This window comes from Bactrocera oleae, chromosome 3, assembly GCF_042242935.1.
Source record: "Bactrocera oleae isolate idBacOlea1 chromosome 3, idBacOlea1, whole genome shotgun sequence".
In the NCBI taxonomy this organism is placed as follows: domain Eukaryota; kingdom Metazoa; phylum Arthropoda; class Insecta; order Diptera; family Tephritidae; genus Bactrocera; species Bactrocera oleae.
Window position 1 is genome coordinate 48,259,807 of NC_091537.1, and position 19,975 is coordinate 48,279,781.

A 19,975-nucleotide genomic window follows, 5' to 3' on the forward strand; every position below is an offset into this window, starting at 1 on the left:
ACATATTTAGTACTTAGGGGCTTGAACAGTTTTGGTTCGATTTAGACCATTTTTGGTCACAAGGTGGCTTACTTTAAACGTATTATTCACGCAAAGTTTTATCCCGATATAATCATTGTTGCTTGATATGCATAGTGAAAAATCAGATGGAATTGAAAATGGTGTTATATGGGAAATAGGCGTGGTTGTAGTCCGATTTCGCCCATTTTCGCACTATAACATAGACATATAAAAAAACGTTATGTACCGAATTCTGTTGAAATTGGTTAAGCAAATCTCAAGATATGGTTTTTCTTTCTTTCTCAACTCATGTCTTTTTCGGCGTCTTGAAACTATTATTGATTACAAAGTTGCTAGCAGTCTACGCCACGGCTGTTAAATTATAATAAATCAATTTTGACAAGTATTATTAAGTATTATGAACCTATACTCGGTATTATAGGTCGTAAATGACAATTATATTAAAATCATCCTGAAGTGAGATATAATTAACATAAACTCAATGGAAGAAGCTAAATTTTATATATTGAGTTGATGTGGGAAACGTCAACCAAAAGTTCGGAATTCAATATATTAGGTATATAAGTTTAAGACCAAAGTCTAGATCAAATTCTTTACTTCAACTTCTTCCTGTTCAGGCCTTAAGACACACAGGGAGTGGATCACAAGTTACGTGGCCCCATGCTGTCAACGCAATAATGCGACATCTACCTCAACGGCTGTGCAACCTGCACCATGTTCGCGCACTGCGCTGCCACTCCAGTCGAGTGGCCAAGATAGGACCTCCACGGCCCTAAGGAGCTCACACAGACAGCATGACTCCCAGTCTGACGAGAGAAGAGACGAGTTTACTGTCTGTCCGTCTGTCCGCCCGTCCGTCCGACTGTGCAAGATGTAACTTGGGTAAAAATTTAGATATCTTTATGAAGCTTGGTACACATGTTTCTTAGTATCGTAAGACGGTTGGTATAGCAGATGAGCGTAATACGACCACTACCACGCCCACAAAACGCCATTAACAAATAAATTACTATAACTAAGCTCCACAAAAAGATAAAATACTGTTATTTGGTATACAGGATCATATTAGGAAGAAGCATCTGCACTCTAAAACTTTTTCAAAAGTGGTCGCGGTCCTGTCCCCTAATAGGTTTAATATGTATCGGGTGACAACCCCGCCCACTTTTAGGTGAAAACCCATATCTTGGTATCTGCTATACCGATTTCAACCAAATTCGGTGCATAACATTCTTCTCGTATTTCTATGTTATAGTGCGAAAATGGGCGAAATCGGACTACAACCACGCCTATTTCCTATATAACACCATTTTAAATTATACCTAATTCTTTCGCTTTCCACTAGTCAAATCAAGCAACAATGATTTTATCGGGGTAAAACTCTGCGTGAGTAATGCGTTGAAAATAAGCCACCTTGTAACCAAAATTGTCTAAGAAACTAAGGCAACAGTTTGTGCTTCTAATTATTAAAACATATAAAGAAATCTCAAACGAGTATACCATTTAAGAGTGTAAAATGTTCGGTTACATCCGAACTTAGCCCCTTCCTTACTTGTTATTACTTATTATATTAAGTTATCGTTATATTAGCGATATGACGTCTGAATCTAGGTCTAGACAAATTTCATTCATATTCATCGCTAATAATTTTCAAGAAATCTTGTCATTAAAATACATACCACACATTTTCACCAATCTAATCAGTAGAAAATCAAATGGAAAATTGGACATCATTATATAGGGTATATTATGGGCAGAGAAAGGAATGAACTGATTGCATTAACTTTTGGTACTGCTTGTACTTGAGTGCAAGCTGTAACTTAAGTAAAAATTTAAACTTGTTTCTAGCTACCATAAAAAATTCGATATTATAGATGGGCGTAATCGGACTAATGACACGTCTACAAAATTCAATTTAATCAAACTATGATACAAAACTGTAATTTAGTACTAGAGATCGCATTAGGACTGGGTTTGTATAATGTGAGAAATCAGATTTTAATCTGTTTAAAATCAATGAGAAATCAAAGAATCTTTATATTCTTAATGCTGGTCAGAGAAAAAAAAGATTTTCAGCGAGTGAAAATTTATTTCATTCTAATTTTATTATGGCGTTTCTTGACTTTGTATAATATTTGTTAACGCCACATACGCCGGAATTAACTTACAAAGCTTTATTGCTAAAAAATAAAGCTACAGGTGAGACTTGCACAGCAAGGCAGTATCCCTTGGGTAACCGACAGCGAGATCATACGCGCATCCGCGCAAGTCCTGAATCAACAACACCTTTGAGGACTGCATGTGCAGCGGCAATGTGACTTAGGTTTAAGAAACTTTTGTAATTAGATCTAACAAAAATAAAAAAAGGAGTATAACTGACGCCCAATGTGCCAATCGTGTTCAAAAATCTATTAAAAAACCCTCAAGAAGTGTTTAAAGGTCCACAAGAAGCACCACCAGGATAGCGACACAGATTTGGACACCACGACACCACAAGGGATACCACCCACCCGCACCCACGAAGAGTGCGTGATAAAAGAACCTTAGTAGCGAGCGGCAAACAGGAATATTCGATACGCGCCGTGGGATTATAACGTAAGTATAGAGTTAAAATATCTAATAAAAATAATTAAATTAAAAAAAGATAAAAATCGTGTTGAAAGTAAAAAAGTAATTAGAAGTGAAAAAAGAAAATAAAATTATTTAAATAAAAAATTCGTTGTTAAAAGTAAAGAAATCAAACAAAAAGAAAACAAAGATATTTAGAAAATAAAAGTTGTTTTTAGAAGTAAAAAAGCAAAAAAAAAGTGAAGGAAAGATGTTTAAAAACAGATAAAACAAGTAAGGAAGGGGTAAGTTCGGATGTAACCATTTTTGGTCACAAGGTGGCTTACTTTAAACGTATTATTCACGCAAAGTTTTATCCCGATATAATCATTGTTGCTTGATATGCATAGTGAAAAATCAGATGGAATTGAAAATGGTGTTATATGGGAAATAGGCGTGGTTGTAGTCCGATTTCGCCCATTTTCGCACTATAACATAGACATATAAAAAAAACGTTATGTACCGAATTCTGTTGAAATTGGTTAAGCAAATCTCAAGATATGGTTTTTCACCTAAAAGTGGGCTGCGCCATGCCCACTGTCTAATTTTGCACGCGTTCCTATAAAGTCATCTTATATCATCCCAGAGATAAAATTTATTGTCTCTGGCGTGTTTAGTGCTTGATTTATCGCGCTTTTAGTAGTTTTTAACAGTACCATTATATAGGGAGTGGGCGGAGTTGCCACCCGATTTCAACTCTTTTCACACCGTCAATAGAAGTGCTAAAAGCATTTGCTTCCAGTGAATTTTGTTATTATAGCAATAGCGGTTTAGAAGATATGCACATTAAATATATTAGAGGCGGGACCACCCCCACTTTTTATAAAAAAATTTTAACTGCAGATGCCCCTCCCTAATGTGATCCTGTGTACCAAATAACAGTCTTATATCTTATTGCGGAGCTTAGTTATGGCAATTTATTTATTTTTTATTAATGGCGTTTTGTGGGCGTGGCAGTGGTCCGATTACGCCCATCTGCAACACCAACCGTCTCACGGTACCAAGAAACATGTCTACCAAGTTTCATAAAGATATCTCAATTTTTACTCAAGTTAGAGCTTGCACGGACCGACAGACGGACGGACGGACAGACAGTCACCCGGATTTCAACTCGTCTCTTCATCCTTATCATTTGTATATATATAACCCTATATCTAACTCGATTAGTTTTAGGTGATACAAACAACCGTTAGGTTATTATACTCTGTAGCAACATGTTGCGAGAGTATAAAAATTAAGAGTCGCGATTCACCACCTTTAAGATTAATACAAATCCAACTCTGCGATTCACCTAAACGGGACCCTCTAGAGATTGACAATCAGAATTACAAAATTAAACTAAGGCTTGTACAGCCAATAAAAAACGAAAACCTAACAGTCGCAATTCACCACCCATAAGTGGGACCCTCCGGCTTTATAATACAGAACCAACTCTGCGATTCGCCTAAATGGGACTCTCCAGAATTTGCTAAAAAAAAAGAGAGTATACATTATATTCAAACTATATTTTCCATTAACTTTTTAATTTAATTTTTTTTAATATAATTCTACAAAATGAGTAATGCCGAATCCATAATTAGAACTCCAGTCCTAAATATCAGTAAACCACCACCATCAAATCCTCAAGTTACCCCAGAATCATACAAAATATCGTAACTCAGGTAATTTTTAAAAATTCGCATCTTGGAAGAAAAGCGTAGAAAGAACTTTGAGATTATATAAATCCGAAAAATGCACACCTCGTTATTTTGGCATTGTGAATGTCATAGGAAATAAAAAAACAGGGAACGCCGATGTAGAGTTAAAATCTTATAACACTCCGCTCAATTGGGAAGCAATTTCGAAATGCATTACGCATTACGCAGACCAAAGAGACATCAGTCATTTTTCAAGGAAATAAATCTATTAACGAATTTTATCACGAAGAATTTTCCCACCTTTTCCTAATATTGAGTAAAATTGCCTGTCATGCCATAGATCAATAATCTTTAAATATATTAGCTAAAACTTATCGCGATAAAGCATTAGACACTTTTGTGAGAGGTTTGAATGGCGAACTTCCAAAACAACTTGGAATAAAAGATCAAACTGACCTACTTCAAGCACTTCAGTTGTGTATGAAACTACAAAATCAAAATTTCCGTACACAGCACGCTTTCAACAACCAATATATAATATTATCCACCAAGGAAACAACAATATCAAAAGCCACCATTGTATCAATTTAATTACACACCGCCAAGACCTATACAACCGAAACTACCAATTCCGATGGAAATAGACGAATCCCAAAAAACTAGAAATATTAATTACATGAACCGACAATAACGCATTTTTAGCAAAACGACCAATTCCACCTTTAAACGAAGTACACTAACTATTTAATCAACACACGATTAATCACATAGAACCCGCAGACAATACTTCAAGCCACACTTAACAACAAATAAATGAAAACCATACAGAACAAGTAAGGAAGGGCTAAGTTCGGATGTGACCGAACATTTTATACTCTCGCAAAGTCAAATGGTATACTCGTTTGAGATTTCTTTGTGGATTGGCTGATATTTTCGGTAGAAGGTCAACTATAGGCACTGGGGTCCACATATTTAGTACTTAGGGGCTTGAACAGTTTTGGTTCGATTTAGACCATTTTTGGTCACAAGGTGGCATACTTTAAACGTATTATTCACGCACAGTTTTACCCCGATATAATCATTGTTGCTTGATATGCATAGTGGAAAGTGAAAGAATCAGATGGAATTGAAAATGGTGTTATATGGGAAATAGGCGTGGTTGTAGTCCGATGGCGCCCATTTTCGCACTATAACATAGAAATATGAAAACGTTATGTACCGAATTTTGTTGAAATTGGCTAAGCAGATCTCAAGATATGGGGTTTCACCTTAAAGTGGGCTGTGCCACGCCCACTGTCTAATTTTGAACGCGGTTCCTATAAAATCATCTCATACCATCCCAGAGATAAAATTTATTGTCTCTGGCGTGTTTAGTGCTTGATATATCGCGCTTTTAGTAGTTTTTAACAGTACCGTTATATGAGGAGTGGGCGGGGTTGTCACCCGATTTCCCCCATTTTCACACCGTAGGTAGAGGTGCTAAACGCATTTGCTTCCACTGAATTTTGTTATTATAGCATTAGTAGTTTAGGAGACATGCACATTAAACCTCTTAGGGGCGGGACCACGCCCACTGCAGATGCCCCTCCCTAATGTGATCCTGTGTACCAAATAACAGTCTTCTATCTTATTGCGGAGCTTAGTTATGGCAATTTATTTCTTTTTAATAATTGGCGTTTTGTTGGCGTGGCAGTGGTCCGATTACGCCCATCTGCAATACCAACCGTCTCACGGTACCGAGAAACATGTCTACCAAGTTTCATACAGATATCTCAATTTTTACTCAAGTTACAGCTTGCACAGACGGACAGACGGACGGACGGAGAGACAGTCACCCAGATTTCAACTCGTCTCTTCATCCTGATCATTTATATAATTTATATTATATATAACCCTATATCTAACTCGATTAGTTTTAGGTGATACAAACAACCGTTAGGTGAACAAAACTATTATACTCTGTAGCAACATGTTGCGAGAGCATAAAAACACAGCATACAGGCAGCTCATACACAGATTCTTTGTAACCCAAACCAGTTTATTGTGGGAGAGGGGACGACGAGGAGAGACGAAGGGACCGTGCCACTCATGCTCGGGTGGCACGCTTTGTGTTCTTGTTCATAACAGCTCGCTGCTACCCTTTTCAGCATTCCTTTTCACTTTCAAATTCTTCGAATGGTTTTAAAAGCGCTCGGTTTCAAATAAATATATACCATTCGTTCAGAAATTTGAATTCTGTTGTCTATTTTTTGCATGTGATATGCAAATATGTATGCATAGAATAATAGAAATATTTTTCAAAATTGTTAATAAGGAGAAAATTAAGATACCTAAAATTCAATTTAAATTTGTAATTATATACTGCATAACCGCAAAGAATTTAGTTCGAGTTTCATTTTATTAAAAACAAGAATTGTAACAAGTTCAAGGATGTTTTAAAATAAATAGAAACAAATAATAGGTTTTTAATACTTAAAGAATACTTAAAAATTCCTGTTATAAATTTGGCCTTGAAAATATTAGTAGCGGGTATTCAATACATTCTGTTAGACTAGGGAATTCCCGACTTCACTATTTCTTTGAAACTAATAGTGTTCTACCACATTCATAGTAATTCTTCGAAGCAAAATGTGAAACCATCATCCCAACATACAAAGGAAATCTGCAAGACATTCTAAGTTTCGCGTAGCCGAACCGCTCAAACTTTGCAAAAATTTAATGAAAAGGAATGTCAGAAAAACTCGATTTGAGTTGCTGCACTCCTTTTGCTCGTGTAAATGCACAGAGTGACACCAAAAAAGAATTTGCCGATAATGAGGGTCAAAAACGTCCCCATGTAAACGTAGTAATAGCGATGAAAGTTCCGCACTGACATTAATACCATACACCGACGCACCAATTAATGCATTTCAGAACCAAATTTTCATTTCTTAGGAAAAACTTCATCATATTAATTCTAAATAATTTTTCCTACCTATCATAGACATACAATAGACCAGATTATACAGAAGAAAGTCTTACCATACTTTTAAAAAGATACCTCAATCCATCCGTAACGAATTGTATAAAAACTGAAGAAAGCATTTTAAGAAAAATCCAAACCATTTATCAAGTAGATTTTAGTAAATACAAAGTACGTTATACCCGAAAATTCATAAAGGACAGGACCGAAGTTATCAACGAACATAATAGAGCTCCTCATGTTCTACAGAAAATAAACACAACTTTTGGAAATAAATACGAAAGATACCTGATATAACCAATTCTAAAAGCAACGCCCATTCTCAGTTATCCAGATCATATCGTTCACATAGATCTTCACTTTATGAGTAACAAAATAGTGTTAACCACAATAATTTTTTAAAATACGCTCAAGCAAAAATTCTACCTTCCAGAGCATCCGTAGTTATAAAAGCCCCTTTAAGCGATATTTTGACAGTATTTGAAATCTCAGAAAAAGTTGTAATACAATAGATAATGAAAAATCCTTAAACTTAGCTTTAATAACTTTCATGTTAGAAAATCAATACGGTATAGAAATATTTAAAACCATAAATAGTTTAATAAATGGTCAAACAGAACGATTCCACTCAACATTCTCTAAAATACTACGATGTACAAAACCAGAAAATACCCATTCTGATTTGAAGACCTTTTAAACATTTAAACATTTAAATAAAATTATTCCAATCACTCTACAACTAAACGTAAACCAGTAGAAGTATTCTTTGGAAGAACAGCACTAACCAATCCAACAGAACTAGTAAAAGAAGAGAATATTCAAAACCTCAAGAATAAACAACAAAAATATTTAGAACTGCACAACAAAAATAGAACTGATTTTAAATCATACAATAGTGACGATGTTTTATACGTAAAAGTAAACAAAAGATTAGGAAACAAATGAACACCCCGGTATAAAAAAGAAATAGTTCTAGAAAACAAACGCAATACAGCTATAACACAATCAGGACGTACCGTTCACAAAAGCCGTATTAAAAAATGAATTTAATTTTCCTTCTGCATGATCTTGCTTGCCTTGTGCAATGCAGAAACCCAAATTTCGGATTATACCAATAGCACATAATAACCATAGATATGGGAACCGCAAAGGTTTAGATCGGAACATTTAGACTAATTCACACTATAGACATTGAACAATACGAATTTGCACTACAAACCGTAATTACCCTTTCCTATCCCAAGAAAAAGAAACTATTCGATCCTTATTATCCCGACACAAACCAAAGATGATAAAAAGAGCTATAAATTCAATTGGGACAGCTTGAAAATGGTTAGTTAATAATTAATAAGAAATAATAAATAATTTAACATACATTTGAATGTAATATTAAGCGAAATAAAATCGAGCGATATCCTCAAATTAGAATAAGCAAAAAATAAAATTTCAATTTTTAAAAGACGAACGGCTAAGGCCGGAATTGTAAACTCATTTATGTTGACAAATGAAGAATTCAATGTAATTAAAGAAACATTTAAAAAGGAAATATACCATATTTAAATTTAATAGAAGCAATTGAATTTAGCGATGTCAAAATAGCAACGAATTGTCATTTTTGATAAAATACGACTTCAGCGTAACAGTTGAAAACAAAAATTTTACAAATAAAAATCAAATATTTGTAGAACCATTACCAGCAATAATCAGATCTATAGTTGCCACAGGAAACATTGAAGAAGTACTTTCATTAAAATATCTGAAAGAGCTCAATGTATCGAACATTCAACAGATGAAAGAAATTAAGACTAGATACACGGTCAGCCATTTCCAGGATCAGCGATAAAAATAATATGATTGATTATCGAAACAATATTCCTAACAAAAAATACAATTTTAAGTAGAAAAACTAAAATTCATATTGATGTCAATGCGAACAGTAAAGAAGACAATCCACCTACACCAGCAGCAAGGTCCAGTACTTCAACAGCTCACATTTAACTCCTTACCATCGAGGACGCTGCATGTTTTAAAGGCTCCTCTCTCTTAAGGGGAAGTCAAAAGCACGAAAAAATTTGAATTTTTAGTAATTTTTTTTGCTATTAAGTCATATTAGTCATTATAAGGTATTTTACAAAAGTAGTAATATGGCATTATTATACAACGTTTTGACTTAAAAAATTTTTAATTTCCACAGTTATAGCTGTCTGTGGTAACCCAGTTCCAAACAAAGGTCCTTGCGGTGACAATCATAAGTCCTTGGAAATTCATCTAAAATCAATCGGATAAAAGAATTAGTTTTATAAATAGATAATCCTTGGCCTGATCGAAGCATTTTTTGTTTTTTCAAAAATTAACAAAATGGCGGCCTCAGGAAATTTTTTTCTGGATTTTTGGGAAAAAATCAACAGTTAATTGATCTTAAAAAATCGAAATTTTTGAAAAAAAAAATCCTTAGATCAGGCCCGAGTTCATTATGTATTCTAAAAGCTGTATAAATTTCATGAATATCTACTGAGCGGTTTTCGAGTTACAATTGTCACCAGTTCAAAAAACATTGTTTTGAGAAAAACGCATTTAAAGTTTCACACTTGAGCACCCCGGGCGCTTTGAAGTGCCCTAGCGCTCTTTGTTATTTGTCAAATAACTCAAAAAGTAATTATCGGATATGGAATTAACATACAAAGCTTTATTGCTGAAAACTAAAGCTACATGTGAGACCTGCACTGCATGCAGTAACCCACGGGTAACCGCCTCCGGGATCAAATGACACCACACGCGCATCCGCGCAAATGCTGAATCAACAACACCTTTGAGGTTTGCATGTGCAGCGGCAATGTGAGTTAGGTTTAATTTTAAGTTTAAGAAACAGAAAATAATATATTTTTTTTAATGAAAAAAATGTAAAACAAGTAAAGAACTTCTAAGCTCGGATGTAACTGAACATTTTATACTCTCGCAACTTGCCAAGCTCAAGGCCCGGGAAATTACTGCAGTGTTGGAAAAAATTTATATTAAAGGAAGTACTGATCCGATTCAACTCATTTTTGACACAAAAACCTACAACGCATACAGATGGGATTCTCGTTTAGTTTTAGGTGATACAAACAACCGTTAGGTGAACAAAACTATTATACTCTGTAGCAACATGTTGCGAGAGTATAAAAATCAAGTCAGGAAGGGCTAATTTCGGATGTAACCGAACATTATATACTCTCGCAAAATCAAACGGTATACTCGGTAGATTTCTTTATATATTTTGCTCGATTTGCGTAGTGGAAAGTGAAAGAAATTTTAAAAGGTGTTATATGGGAAATAGGTGTGGTTGTAATCCGATTTCGCCTATTTTCGCACTATAGCATAGAAATATGAAAATAACGTTATGTACCGAATTTGGTTGAAATCGGTTAAGCATATTCCAAGATATGGGATTTCACCTTAAAGTGGGCGTGGCACATCTAATTTTGAACGTGGTTCCTATAAAATCATCTTATACCATCCCATAGATAGACTTTTATGTCTCTGGCTTGTTTCGCACTTTTAGTAGTTTTTAACAGTAGCGCTATATAAGAAGTGGACGGGGTTGTCCCGCAATTTCCCCCATTCTCACACTGTCGATAGAGGTGCTAAAAACATTTTCTTTCCGTGAATTTTGTTATTATAGATTTAGCGGCTTAGCAGATATGCACATTAAACCTATTGAGGCCGGGACAACGCCCACGTTTTAAAAAAATTTTAAGACGCATAAGCCCCTCTCTAATGTACCAAATGTGTACCAAATAAAAGTATTTTATCTTATTGCGGAGCTTAGTTATGGCAATTTATTTGTTTTAATAACTAATGACGTTTTGTGAGCGTGGCAGTCGTCCGATTGCGTCCATCTGCAATACCAACTGTCTAACGGCACCAAGAAATATATGTACCAAGTTTCATAAAGATATCTCAATTTTTACTCAAATTACAGCTTGGACAGGCGGACGGACAGATAAATAACTCTATATCTAACTCGGTTAGTGTTAGGGGATACAAACACACTTTAGGTGAACAGAACTATAATACTCTGTAGCAACATGTTGCGTGAGTATAAAAAGTATAACTTTTACTATTTTAATTTTATCTTAAGTAACTAAATGTATATTGGTTTGTGTATGTTTGTAAATATATATTATATATAGACTACCGGCTTCGCGATGGTGCAATGATGATACTAAATACACTACAGAAAAACTGTGAATGTTGTATATAGAAACATAGCGGTTCGCTCCAGCTGCCAACCGGTATAAAATGTATAGCATATGTCACTCACCGAAAAAAGGACTAAAATCGATCTAATCTAATGCCAGTGGCCCGCACGCTTTAAATTTGGAGTGAAACAATTCACCTTTCCCTATACCATGAAGAATTCCTGCTATCTTTGGAATTTCTAAATTCATACACTACATTTTTACTTATTTACTTTTTTGATTTTTACCTATTTATTTAATTTTTACAACATTTAATATATTACAGAATATCCTTACATACAACGTTCACAGTTTTCTTGGCATTAGACAATACAAACATGTTTTCTCTAGAGGTTACTCTTGAAAGAGCGACACACAGTTGGCCATGTGAAAAACAGTCAACGCTCAAATCTAAGCCTGCAACGTTGAAGATTTGTCCCTGCGATATATAAATCGTCATTGTAAAAGATGTATTTACCGGAAACTGTTAACGTTTAAATTGGAGGGGTAAATCCGATGATGTCAGAGGGATTCGGGAATCCATACACCTTCCCCGGTACCACATAATATGGGTATTGTGCACTCTATTATGAAAGTTTTCAGTGCTTTTACCAGCAAACGAGTTCCATTTCAAAGTTTAGGTAGATTTATGTTTTTTAATAATATAACAGGACAACTTACTTTCAACACCATTTTGTGAGGAGGGGCTCAAAGAGTTTACAAAATCTGTAGGAAAAGGAACAGCTTCTTCCAAATCTTTCGACTGAGTAGTATATTTTCGCCGGCGCATCAATTTTTGAAAGAATCAAGTTATTTACCTTATCTACTTGTTCGTTAGTTGGTGACTTTAAATCAAGATATTGTGTAATAACTCTAACTCTAAATTATTTACATGTGGCCAAAGGTTTAGGGAAGCATTTATTTCGTCAGCACGTGTTCCTCGATTGTTGATAGTAATGACGTGGACACTTTTTTCTGATCGATGTTTAATCGTGGCTCATCTTGAGCTATATTTTATAAAAGTCCCGTTTGGTCGTATGATGTTTCTCTTGTGTATTCGGTGCTGTTACTTAAATCTGAGTTAGTAGTATTTTATTCCATAGATTAACAGAATTAGTTACATGAAAAACGCTACTATGACGGCAAATAAATATCTTAATGATGTAGCTGAACTACAAACACCTGCTTCTGATAACTTGTTTTCCCAGTGCGAATCATCTTCCAAGAGTCCTATAGCTTTGCAAGCTGCTTGACAAGCATTGTTGTTTACGGATTTGTGCCAAATATTGTCAGTGTGTTCAATAAGGTTTCACTTTGGTACAACGCTTGGATATTTATCAAGATTATTACGCAAATTCACGTTCTCCAGTAACTAACGTGAGGACTCTCAAAATATGGTATTCTCAGTTGAGATCCTTCCTGACTTAATGGCTTCGTTAACAAACAAAATTGGTTGGTTCGGGAAACGCAATTGCATCCCCAAAAATTTACCATTTTGTACGGATTGTGGTATGGCAGATTGATCGAAACTTATTTCTTTCGAAATGTATTATTACACGATGTTGACCGGTATTTGATGAACAAATATGTCTGCAACGGGTCATCGAAAATTGGCGTAGGTCGGAATCGACCCCTTCAAAAAAACACAAAGACTCGGGAAGCCATTACCAGAGAAAACGAAAGCGTCTTCCGCTTAAGCAGAGAAAAAGCTGAAACCTTCGAAAAAGCACAAAGGTTCGGGAAGGCATTACCAGGAAAACGAAATCGTCCTCCGGTAAAACAGAGAAAAAGCTGAAATCTGATCCTCGCTTAGCAACGAAGATCTTAGAGCATTACAGTGGCTAGAATGTTGGACAGGAATCTGAAAAGCATGCTATTACACTTGATTGGATTAAGAGAGTGCTCTTTTTTCAAGCTCTATTGAGCTCGGGATGTTTGACAGTAGCAAGGAGGATGGAGCAGGCTCTCCAAGTGACGGGGGAAATGGGACGCGTTGTCCAAACGGACATGAACTCGACCCTATGCCTTCGAGCGTGGTAAGTGCTGAAGGTGGATCATCAACCGAGCGATCTGCCTTCAGTTTAGCTGTTCAAAGAGGATGGTGGAGACATTGATTGTAGTGCGGAACTTGGATTTCTGGAGAAGGCCACGGAAGATGAAAGTCCAATACGGGTAGAACAAGAGCTTGTATGTTGGTCTGAAATATATGTAATGTTTTTCTTTTACCACATTTCAGCAACGAGGATGTGAGGATGCCGCTGAACTCTGGTTGATAAGGAGTGCTCTGGCATAGGTTAAAAAAAAGAAAGCCAACGGTTCAGAAGGAAATTCGAGACACTTGGTATGGGGGAGATCGGATATTAATGCTAGAGGTGAGTCACTTTTTGATTTTATTTGGGGAAATCCCCACTTTTGTAACTGCGGACCAGAACGAAGTTCTTGACTTAACCCTAGCCTCAAAATAACTGGCACCCTTGACTCTGTTTCTCTGATCATGGGTATATCAGCTTCAGTCTGGACGGAGTTCGTCCAGTTAGCAAACCTGTTGGAATTTTGGAACCACAGATTGGGACCTGTACTGCAGGAAGCTTCGATTAACTTTTCCAATTGCGCCAGGTTACGACTCAGTGCTCACAGCCATTGCAGAAGACAGAACTTGCTACTTATAGGTCGGAAATAAAAAAAGGCCAAGATAGTTTCATGGAGATCCTTCTGCAGAGGTGAAGAAAGGTGTCACGAATCCTCAAGGGAACGGAAAACCAAACTTCTTTGGGTTATCTTAGAAATGAGGATGGTCGTTAAAACTACTCCGAAAGGCTCACTTTACAAGGAACCAATCCAACCAAGAGGATATGCCTCTCAGAGGTCTCCATGGGGTGGCCTAATATGGGCGTTAAATTATTTCAAACCATTCAAGTCCACGGGAACTGATGGAATCACACTTGCGCAGACGTTAAAGTGCATGCAGTTGATTGGTCCCCGTCTTCTGTGTGAACACGCTAGAGAGACTTACCTGCACATCAGGGGAAGCATACCGAGAGACATGCTATTGGGAGTTCAGCATACCTTCAGCAAAATCGGTAGACACTGCTCTGCACGCACGTTTATGGCTAAAATGAACCCTCTTATATAAGGAACATGCGGTGGGAACATTTCTCGACATTGAGGGAGAATTCAACAGTGTACGGCTGGAAGTGGTCATTAGTGCTCTGAGAAGATTTGATGTTGAATTAAACCTGTAGTATTGTCTTCTCTGCGACGGAACTCTCGTGTTGAAGTGAAGCAGTGCGCGTGCACTGTGAAAATTCAATAGAGGTACCTCGCAGGGTGGGGTTCTGTCTCCTTTACTCTGAATCTTAGCAGTAAATGACCTATTGAAAGCACTTGAGGGACGAGGCTATTGGGTTATACCCTATACAGACGACGTTGCTCTCATGCTTAACGGAATATATATATATCAAAAATTCAAACATCCGGTTGGCCTTATACCATATATATCAGTCAATATGTAAGATATCTTAGCAAAATTAACTGAACGTATAATATTGGATATTCTTTAGTTTAATGCAGAAAATATGTGAAATTATATTATACTACAATACATATGTATATTAATTTCTGTTATTTAATTCTAACAAATCTTATATTAGTATATATTATAATAACTTCCGATCCTCTGGTTGACGTTATCCTCATCAACTCAATATATTAATTTTAGTCTTTTCTGTTAAGTTTATATTATATTTCATTTGAGTTTAATTAACACGCTTATTATTATATTAGTTTCACTTGTATGTCTGTTTGTAACTAAACTAAACTCGATTACAAAGTATGCGCAAAATGTTTGCATACTTTTAGGCATATTTTGACATCTCAAACGGAACAAATCAACTGAACAGACAGAACAAAAATTATAATATTTAGGATAAAATTTTTTAATGGCAGATCAAAATATGGAATTTAATAAAAAATAAACAGGAATTGAATAAATGGGAAGTTATTCATTATCAAATCACTATCATCATTCATTTTCAAATTCAATCTTTCCGAAAGGAAAGTTGTCAACCGCTCTGACTTTTTATCAGCGAAGTTGATGTTGAAAACGCCACCGAAGATGAGTGGAAATTTGTTACCATTGATAATCCGATTAAAATACCTAATTTCAATTGTATTGTTCAATTCAAACGAGATACTATTCCAAAAGGTGGGGTAGCTATTTACCAAATAATAACGTTACATAATATTAGTATATTATGAATCCGAATATTGAATAAGTTATTTTTTATTAAATTCCATATATTGGTCTGGCATTAAAATTTTTTATCTTAGATATTATTATTTTTGTTCTGTCTGTTCAGTTGATTTGTTCCGTTTGAGTTGTCAAAATATGCCTAAAAGTGTGCAAACATTTTGCGCATACTTTGTAATCGTGTTGGGTTTAGTTTGGTTGCGGAATTTTTTGATTCGGTACCGCGCTCAAAGCCCGCGATGAAAGCTATTCAATAGCTTAAAAAAATTGTTTGAAAGAATCATAACATGAAAATAAAAATTTTTATGCAAAATACTTTGTTTTCAATATTTACTGAAAGTAAGATTAGTGTTGCGATGGCTATCGAACAGCTATCAATTAATATACAATAAATATAGTTTAAAATAAAAAAATTAAAAAAACACGCTTTTAAAGAATATCGAACTAAAAAGTTGAAAATAAATATAGTTTAAAAAAACTAAAGACACACGCTTTTAAAGAATATCGAACTAAAAAGTTGAAAATAATTTTAAAAATTAACTTAAACAAATAATATATAAAAAATACTAGTATAATTGAGGAAAAAGCGTGGAGCGCTCGATATACGAAAATTATGACACAAAGCGCTTTAAGCCTTTTTAGTTCGATATTCTTTAAAAGCGTGTGTCTTTAGTTTTTTAAACTATATTTATTATAGTATAATTTTCGTGGACGTGAAGTAAACTATAGTAATAAAACTAAGTGAGTATAACCTGTAATATAAAAAAAGAGGACACTCACTTTAAGCAAGTGCTGAATTTAAACAACTAAATAGCTCGATGAAAACAAGATCATTGAAATGAAAATATGAAATTTCCAAAAACGTTAAATGTGTGACACAAAATAAAACAAATGAGCCCCAGCATCCACAAAAGAATAATACGAAAAATTACATTTAGTAGTAATTAGCCACCCGAGAGAAAGATAAGTACATCGCGTTATGTAGCTGGCCGCTAACTATATGTTACATACAGTGTCATCTATCTATATTTGCTGCTAACTGAACAATTGTTCTATTTCTTTTTACTGAATATATTTATTTTACAGCCTGCTTATAGCGATACATTATAATCAAAACATAGGGAGAAATAACTTTAATATGTACTAACCAAAAACTCATACTCAACAGCACTGAAGTCTTCAAAGAGGCGTACGATGCATCTGTGAACGACAATACCTGTCTTTTTTTTAAACATTCTATGTTACTATATTGTTGCACTTTAATAATTTTTGGTTATTAATTTAACAGTCATAAAGTTAACATTGTATTGCAAAAGCAGTTTAACTTTTCTCTCTATTTAGTTAACCTTTATGTGATCCTATTCAAAAACTTCTATGTATACTTTATTTGTATATGCATATGTATAGCAGGAATATTGGTTACTCCAGCCTCGCTTCTCAACTTTTAGTAATGTGCTTTAAAAGGACAGATGTTTCAGTCGTAATATTAGGAAAGGTTAAATTTACATATTTCGTTTCGAGCACAGAGATTTAAATAAAAGGAATGCGGTATAATTTTTTGTGAAAAATTACTCGTAATGAACAATATTAATAAAATTTCAAACATATTTTGGAAACAAAAGTTTATTGCATACTGTTGACGGGTGGCAAAGTAAAACACTTATTTTAAGCCGATTCGTATTTTATTTAATTTCAGTAGTTATTCTTACTAAACAATACATTTGATCATTCGTTCGCTAAAATAATAAAATAATTGTGCCCCTTGTAGGTGTATGTACCACTCCGCCAGCGAATCAAAAGAGAATTAAGACACATGTGAGCTAGCACAGAGGAATGGCTGGACATACATCTACATGGTTGCATTTTAATGTAGAATAAAAATTTAATAAATCCATAGTGTTGCATTTTAATGCACGTTTTTTAAGTGTTGTACATTCGATCACCAATGGTCCCCACTTACCGCGCACTTAACCTTGGAAAAAAATTATGCCGCAAAGTTGGTTTTTGTTTTTAAATTTATTTATTCGGTTAATTACACGGTAACACTATGACGAACGCTGTGTTGATGGTTTGAAATTCAAAAGAAAAGGATGCGGGCTTAGCTCTTGGGTAGTTCGTTTAAATAGCTGGGTAGTGTAGAGTTGTGGTGTGATGTGATGCGTATGTGTGGGTGGTCTGCGTGGTGTGTGATGTCCGCGGTGTGTGTTTGTGTGCGGTGTATTCTAGTGGATTGTGTTTATGTGGTGTGTTGGCGCTCAGTTGCGTGCGTTGAGGGGGAGGTGTAACTCATCTAGCTATCCCGGGGTCCCCAATAAAATACTAGCCTAGCAGTCGCTGTAGTTGCTGCAGCGTGGCGACAACGCTGCTCAGGAGAGTGGCTGACGAAGCGTTGATGCTACATTTAAGTCTCGATGGAGGAGGAGCTGCTGACCTTCGGTGTCGACCCGGACGGCTGGTCTGCTGCAATCTGCTCGCGGCACGGCTGCTTGGAGCAAGTTGTCGCTCGACGACCCGTTTTGGGGTGTGGTGCGGCCTATTGCACAGTTGGCAGAGGGTTATTGACGTACACTCCTGAGTAGCGTGTACCGCAGCCAAACAATTAAGGCAGTGCCCATTAGCTTGAACAATCTGTTAATGATGAAATGTAGTTTTTCTAGCCAAGCCGCCATTCAGTGGGGGTAGACAATCATCATGTATGATGAAACAATCTCCAAGCTTTAGCGCGTTTTCTAGAGCTTTCCATCGATACCTTTTATGAAGGTTCTTTATATACTCTTCCTTTTATCGGCCGCTGAAATCATGATGAAGAATTTTGATTTTTTCCCATCGATTTAATAAGGATAGCGAACTGCTCCCATAATCTGCGTTCGTAACTTCTGCTTATGCATAGCGCAGATCTTGCACATCAAAATGCATTTTTTTTATTTAGAGCTTAAGTGGGGAAATATAGAGCTCTTGACTGACCATGTGTTGCATTAGGCGATGTTCCGCGGCAAGCCGAAGTAAGTGGATATAACTGAGGAGTAATGTGACAAGTCGAGACTTCTCTGGTATGATTTGAATGAGGCGTTCCTTATACGTGAGGCTTGAATTGGCAAGCATTCGCATGAAGCAGACCTTTCGTGTCTAGGAATGGGTTAAGAACTAAGATTGAACTGCTTTTGTCAATGGGTTTTGATTCTTTTAATAGTGTTATATCGCGGCTGAAGCAGCGCATTTGAGTTGATACGATTAGAGCTACCTTTGCCTTTTGCAATTCTAGATGCGTCAATTCATCGCATTGGGGGTATTCTGGGGGAAATCCCTTAACTTTAATTTTAATTCGCTCTATAGACTTATATAGATATAGGCGACTACTCTGAGTGCTCTGGAAAACGATTAAAATCGCTCAAGTGTCAGTAACCTTCAAATGTTGTGTGAAAGAGGTCAATTTTTCGACTTACTGAGGCTGTTTGGTCAGAAGTATGACACTGTGCAAAATCGGATGACCGTGACCGTGAATTAGGCTATTCACCTCTGTGAGAGCACCGCTTATGCATATGCACACAAACTCTTACATTCATATACATATCTTACGATTTTCTATGATTTGTACATAATTGCATTTTTTATATTCTCACTTTTTGCTTTGCAATTTGTAAGTTGGTACATATATACATACACATGTACACATACATGATACATATTTTAATACCTACGCCCGCATAAGCATATACGTATATGCTTACATATGTACGTAGGTAATAAGAAAATAAGCACATGACGGGATAAAAACCCGTGCTAGCATATGATTAAGCACATTATTAATAGAGCATTAGGAGTGTTAAGAGTGAAAATAAAATTAAATAAAATGAAAATTGTTAATTAGACATTAATCTATTTTTGGGCTGGAACAGAGGCATTATATTGCGCATGGGTGATTGTGTCCAAGACTCTGGCGATTATGTTATCCGTCGGGGGACATTCCACCAGAGGGTGGTGGTGGTAATGTGCAAAGGTTTGCACCCACTTGTACCTAGGTCAGTAGGATTGTCAGCACTGGCTACGTGGCGCCAAGTGGCTGATCCCACTAGGTCAAGTATTTGAGACCTTCGATTAGAAATTTACGTCTTCTATGCATGTGGTGGTTTTTCCAACCAGGCTAGAACAATTTCAGAATCGGACCAGAAATATAATCTAAATTTTCTTGATTTTTAAATGGGTCTGTACCATGGTAGCTAATTTTGCGAGAAATAGCGCACCACAGAGCTCAAGTCGAAGTAGACTTAGCGTTTTTAAAAGA

The 19,975-nt window shown here is 35.8% G+C and overlaps 1 protein-coding gene across 7 annotated transcripts in view; it reads right to left on the reverse strand.

Moving 5' to 3' along the window:
* Frmd5 (FERM domain containing) overlaps positions 1–17,546 on the reverse strand; it is a 533,566-nt gene extending 516,020 nt beyond the window's left edge. For 2 of the 7 annotated variants that reach the window (XR_004975298.2, XM_036356717.2), the window contains exon 1: positions 16,842–17,546. Coding sequence is in view for 5 of the 7 variants with exons in the window: in XM_036356717.2 (XP_036212610.1) it covers positions 16,842–16,928 (87 nt within the window). In the remaining 2 variants the exon portion in view is untranslated. The remainder of the gene's footprint in view (positions 1–16,841) is intronic. The other 5 variants (XR_011395239.1, XM_070106600.1, XM_070106599.1 and 2 more) reach the window with 5 other exon arrangements.
* Between the last annotated feature and the right edge of the window lie 2,429 nt (positions 17,547–19,975).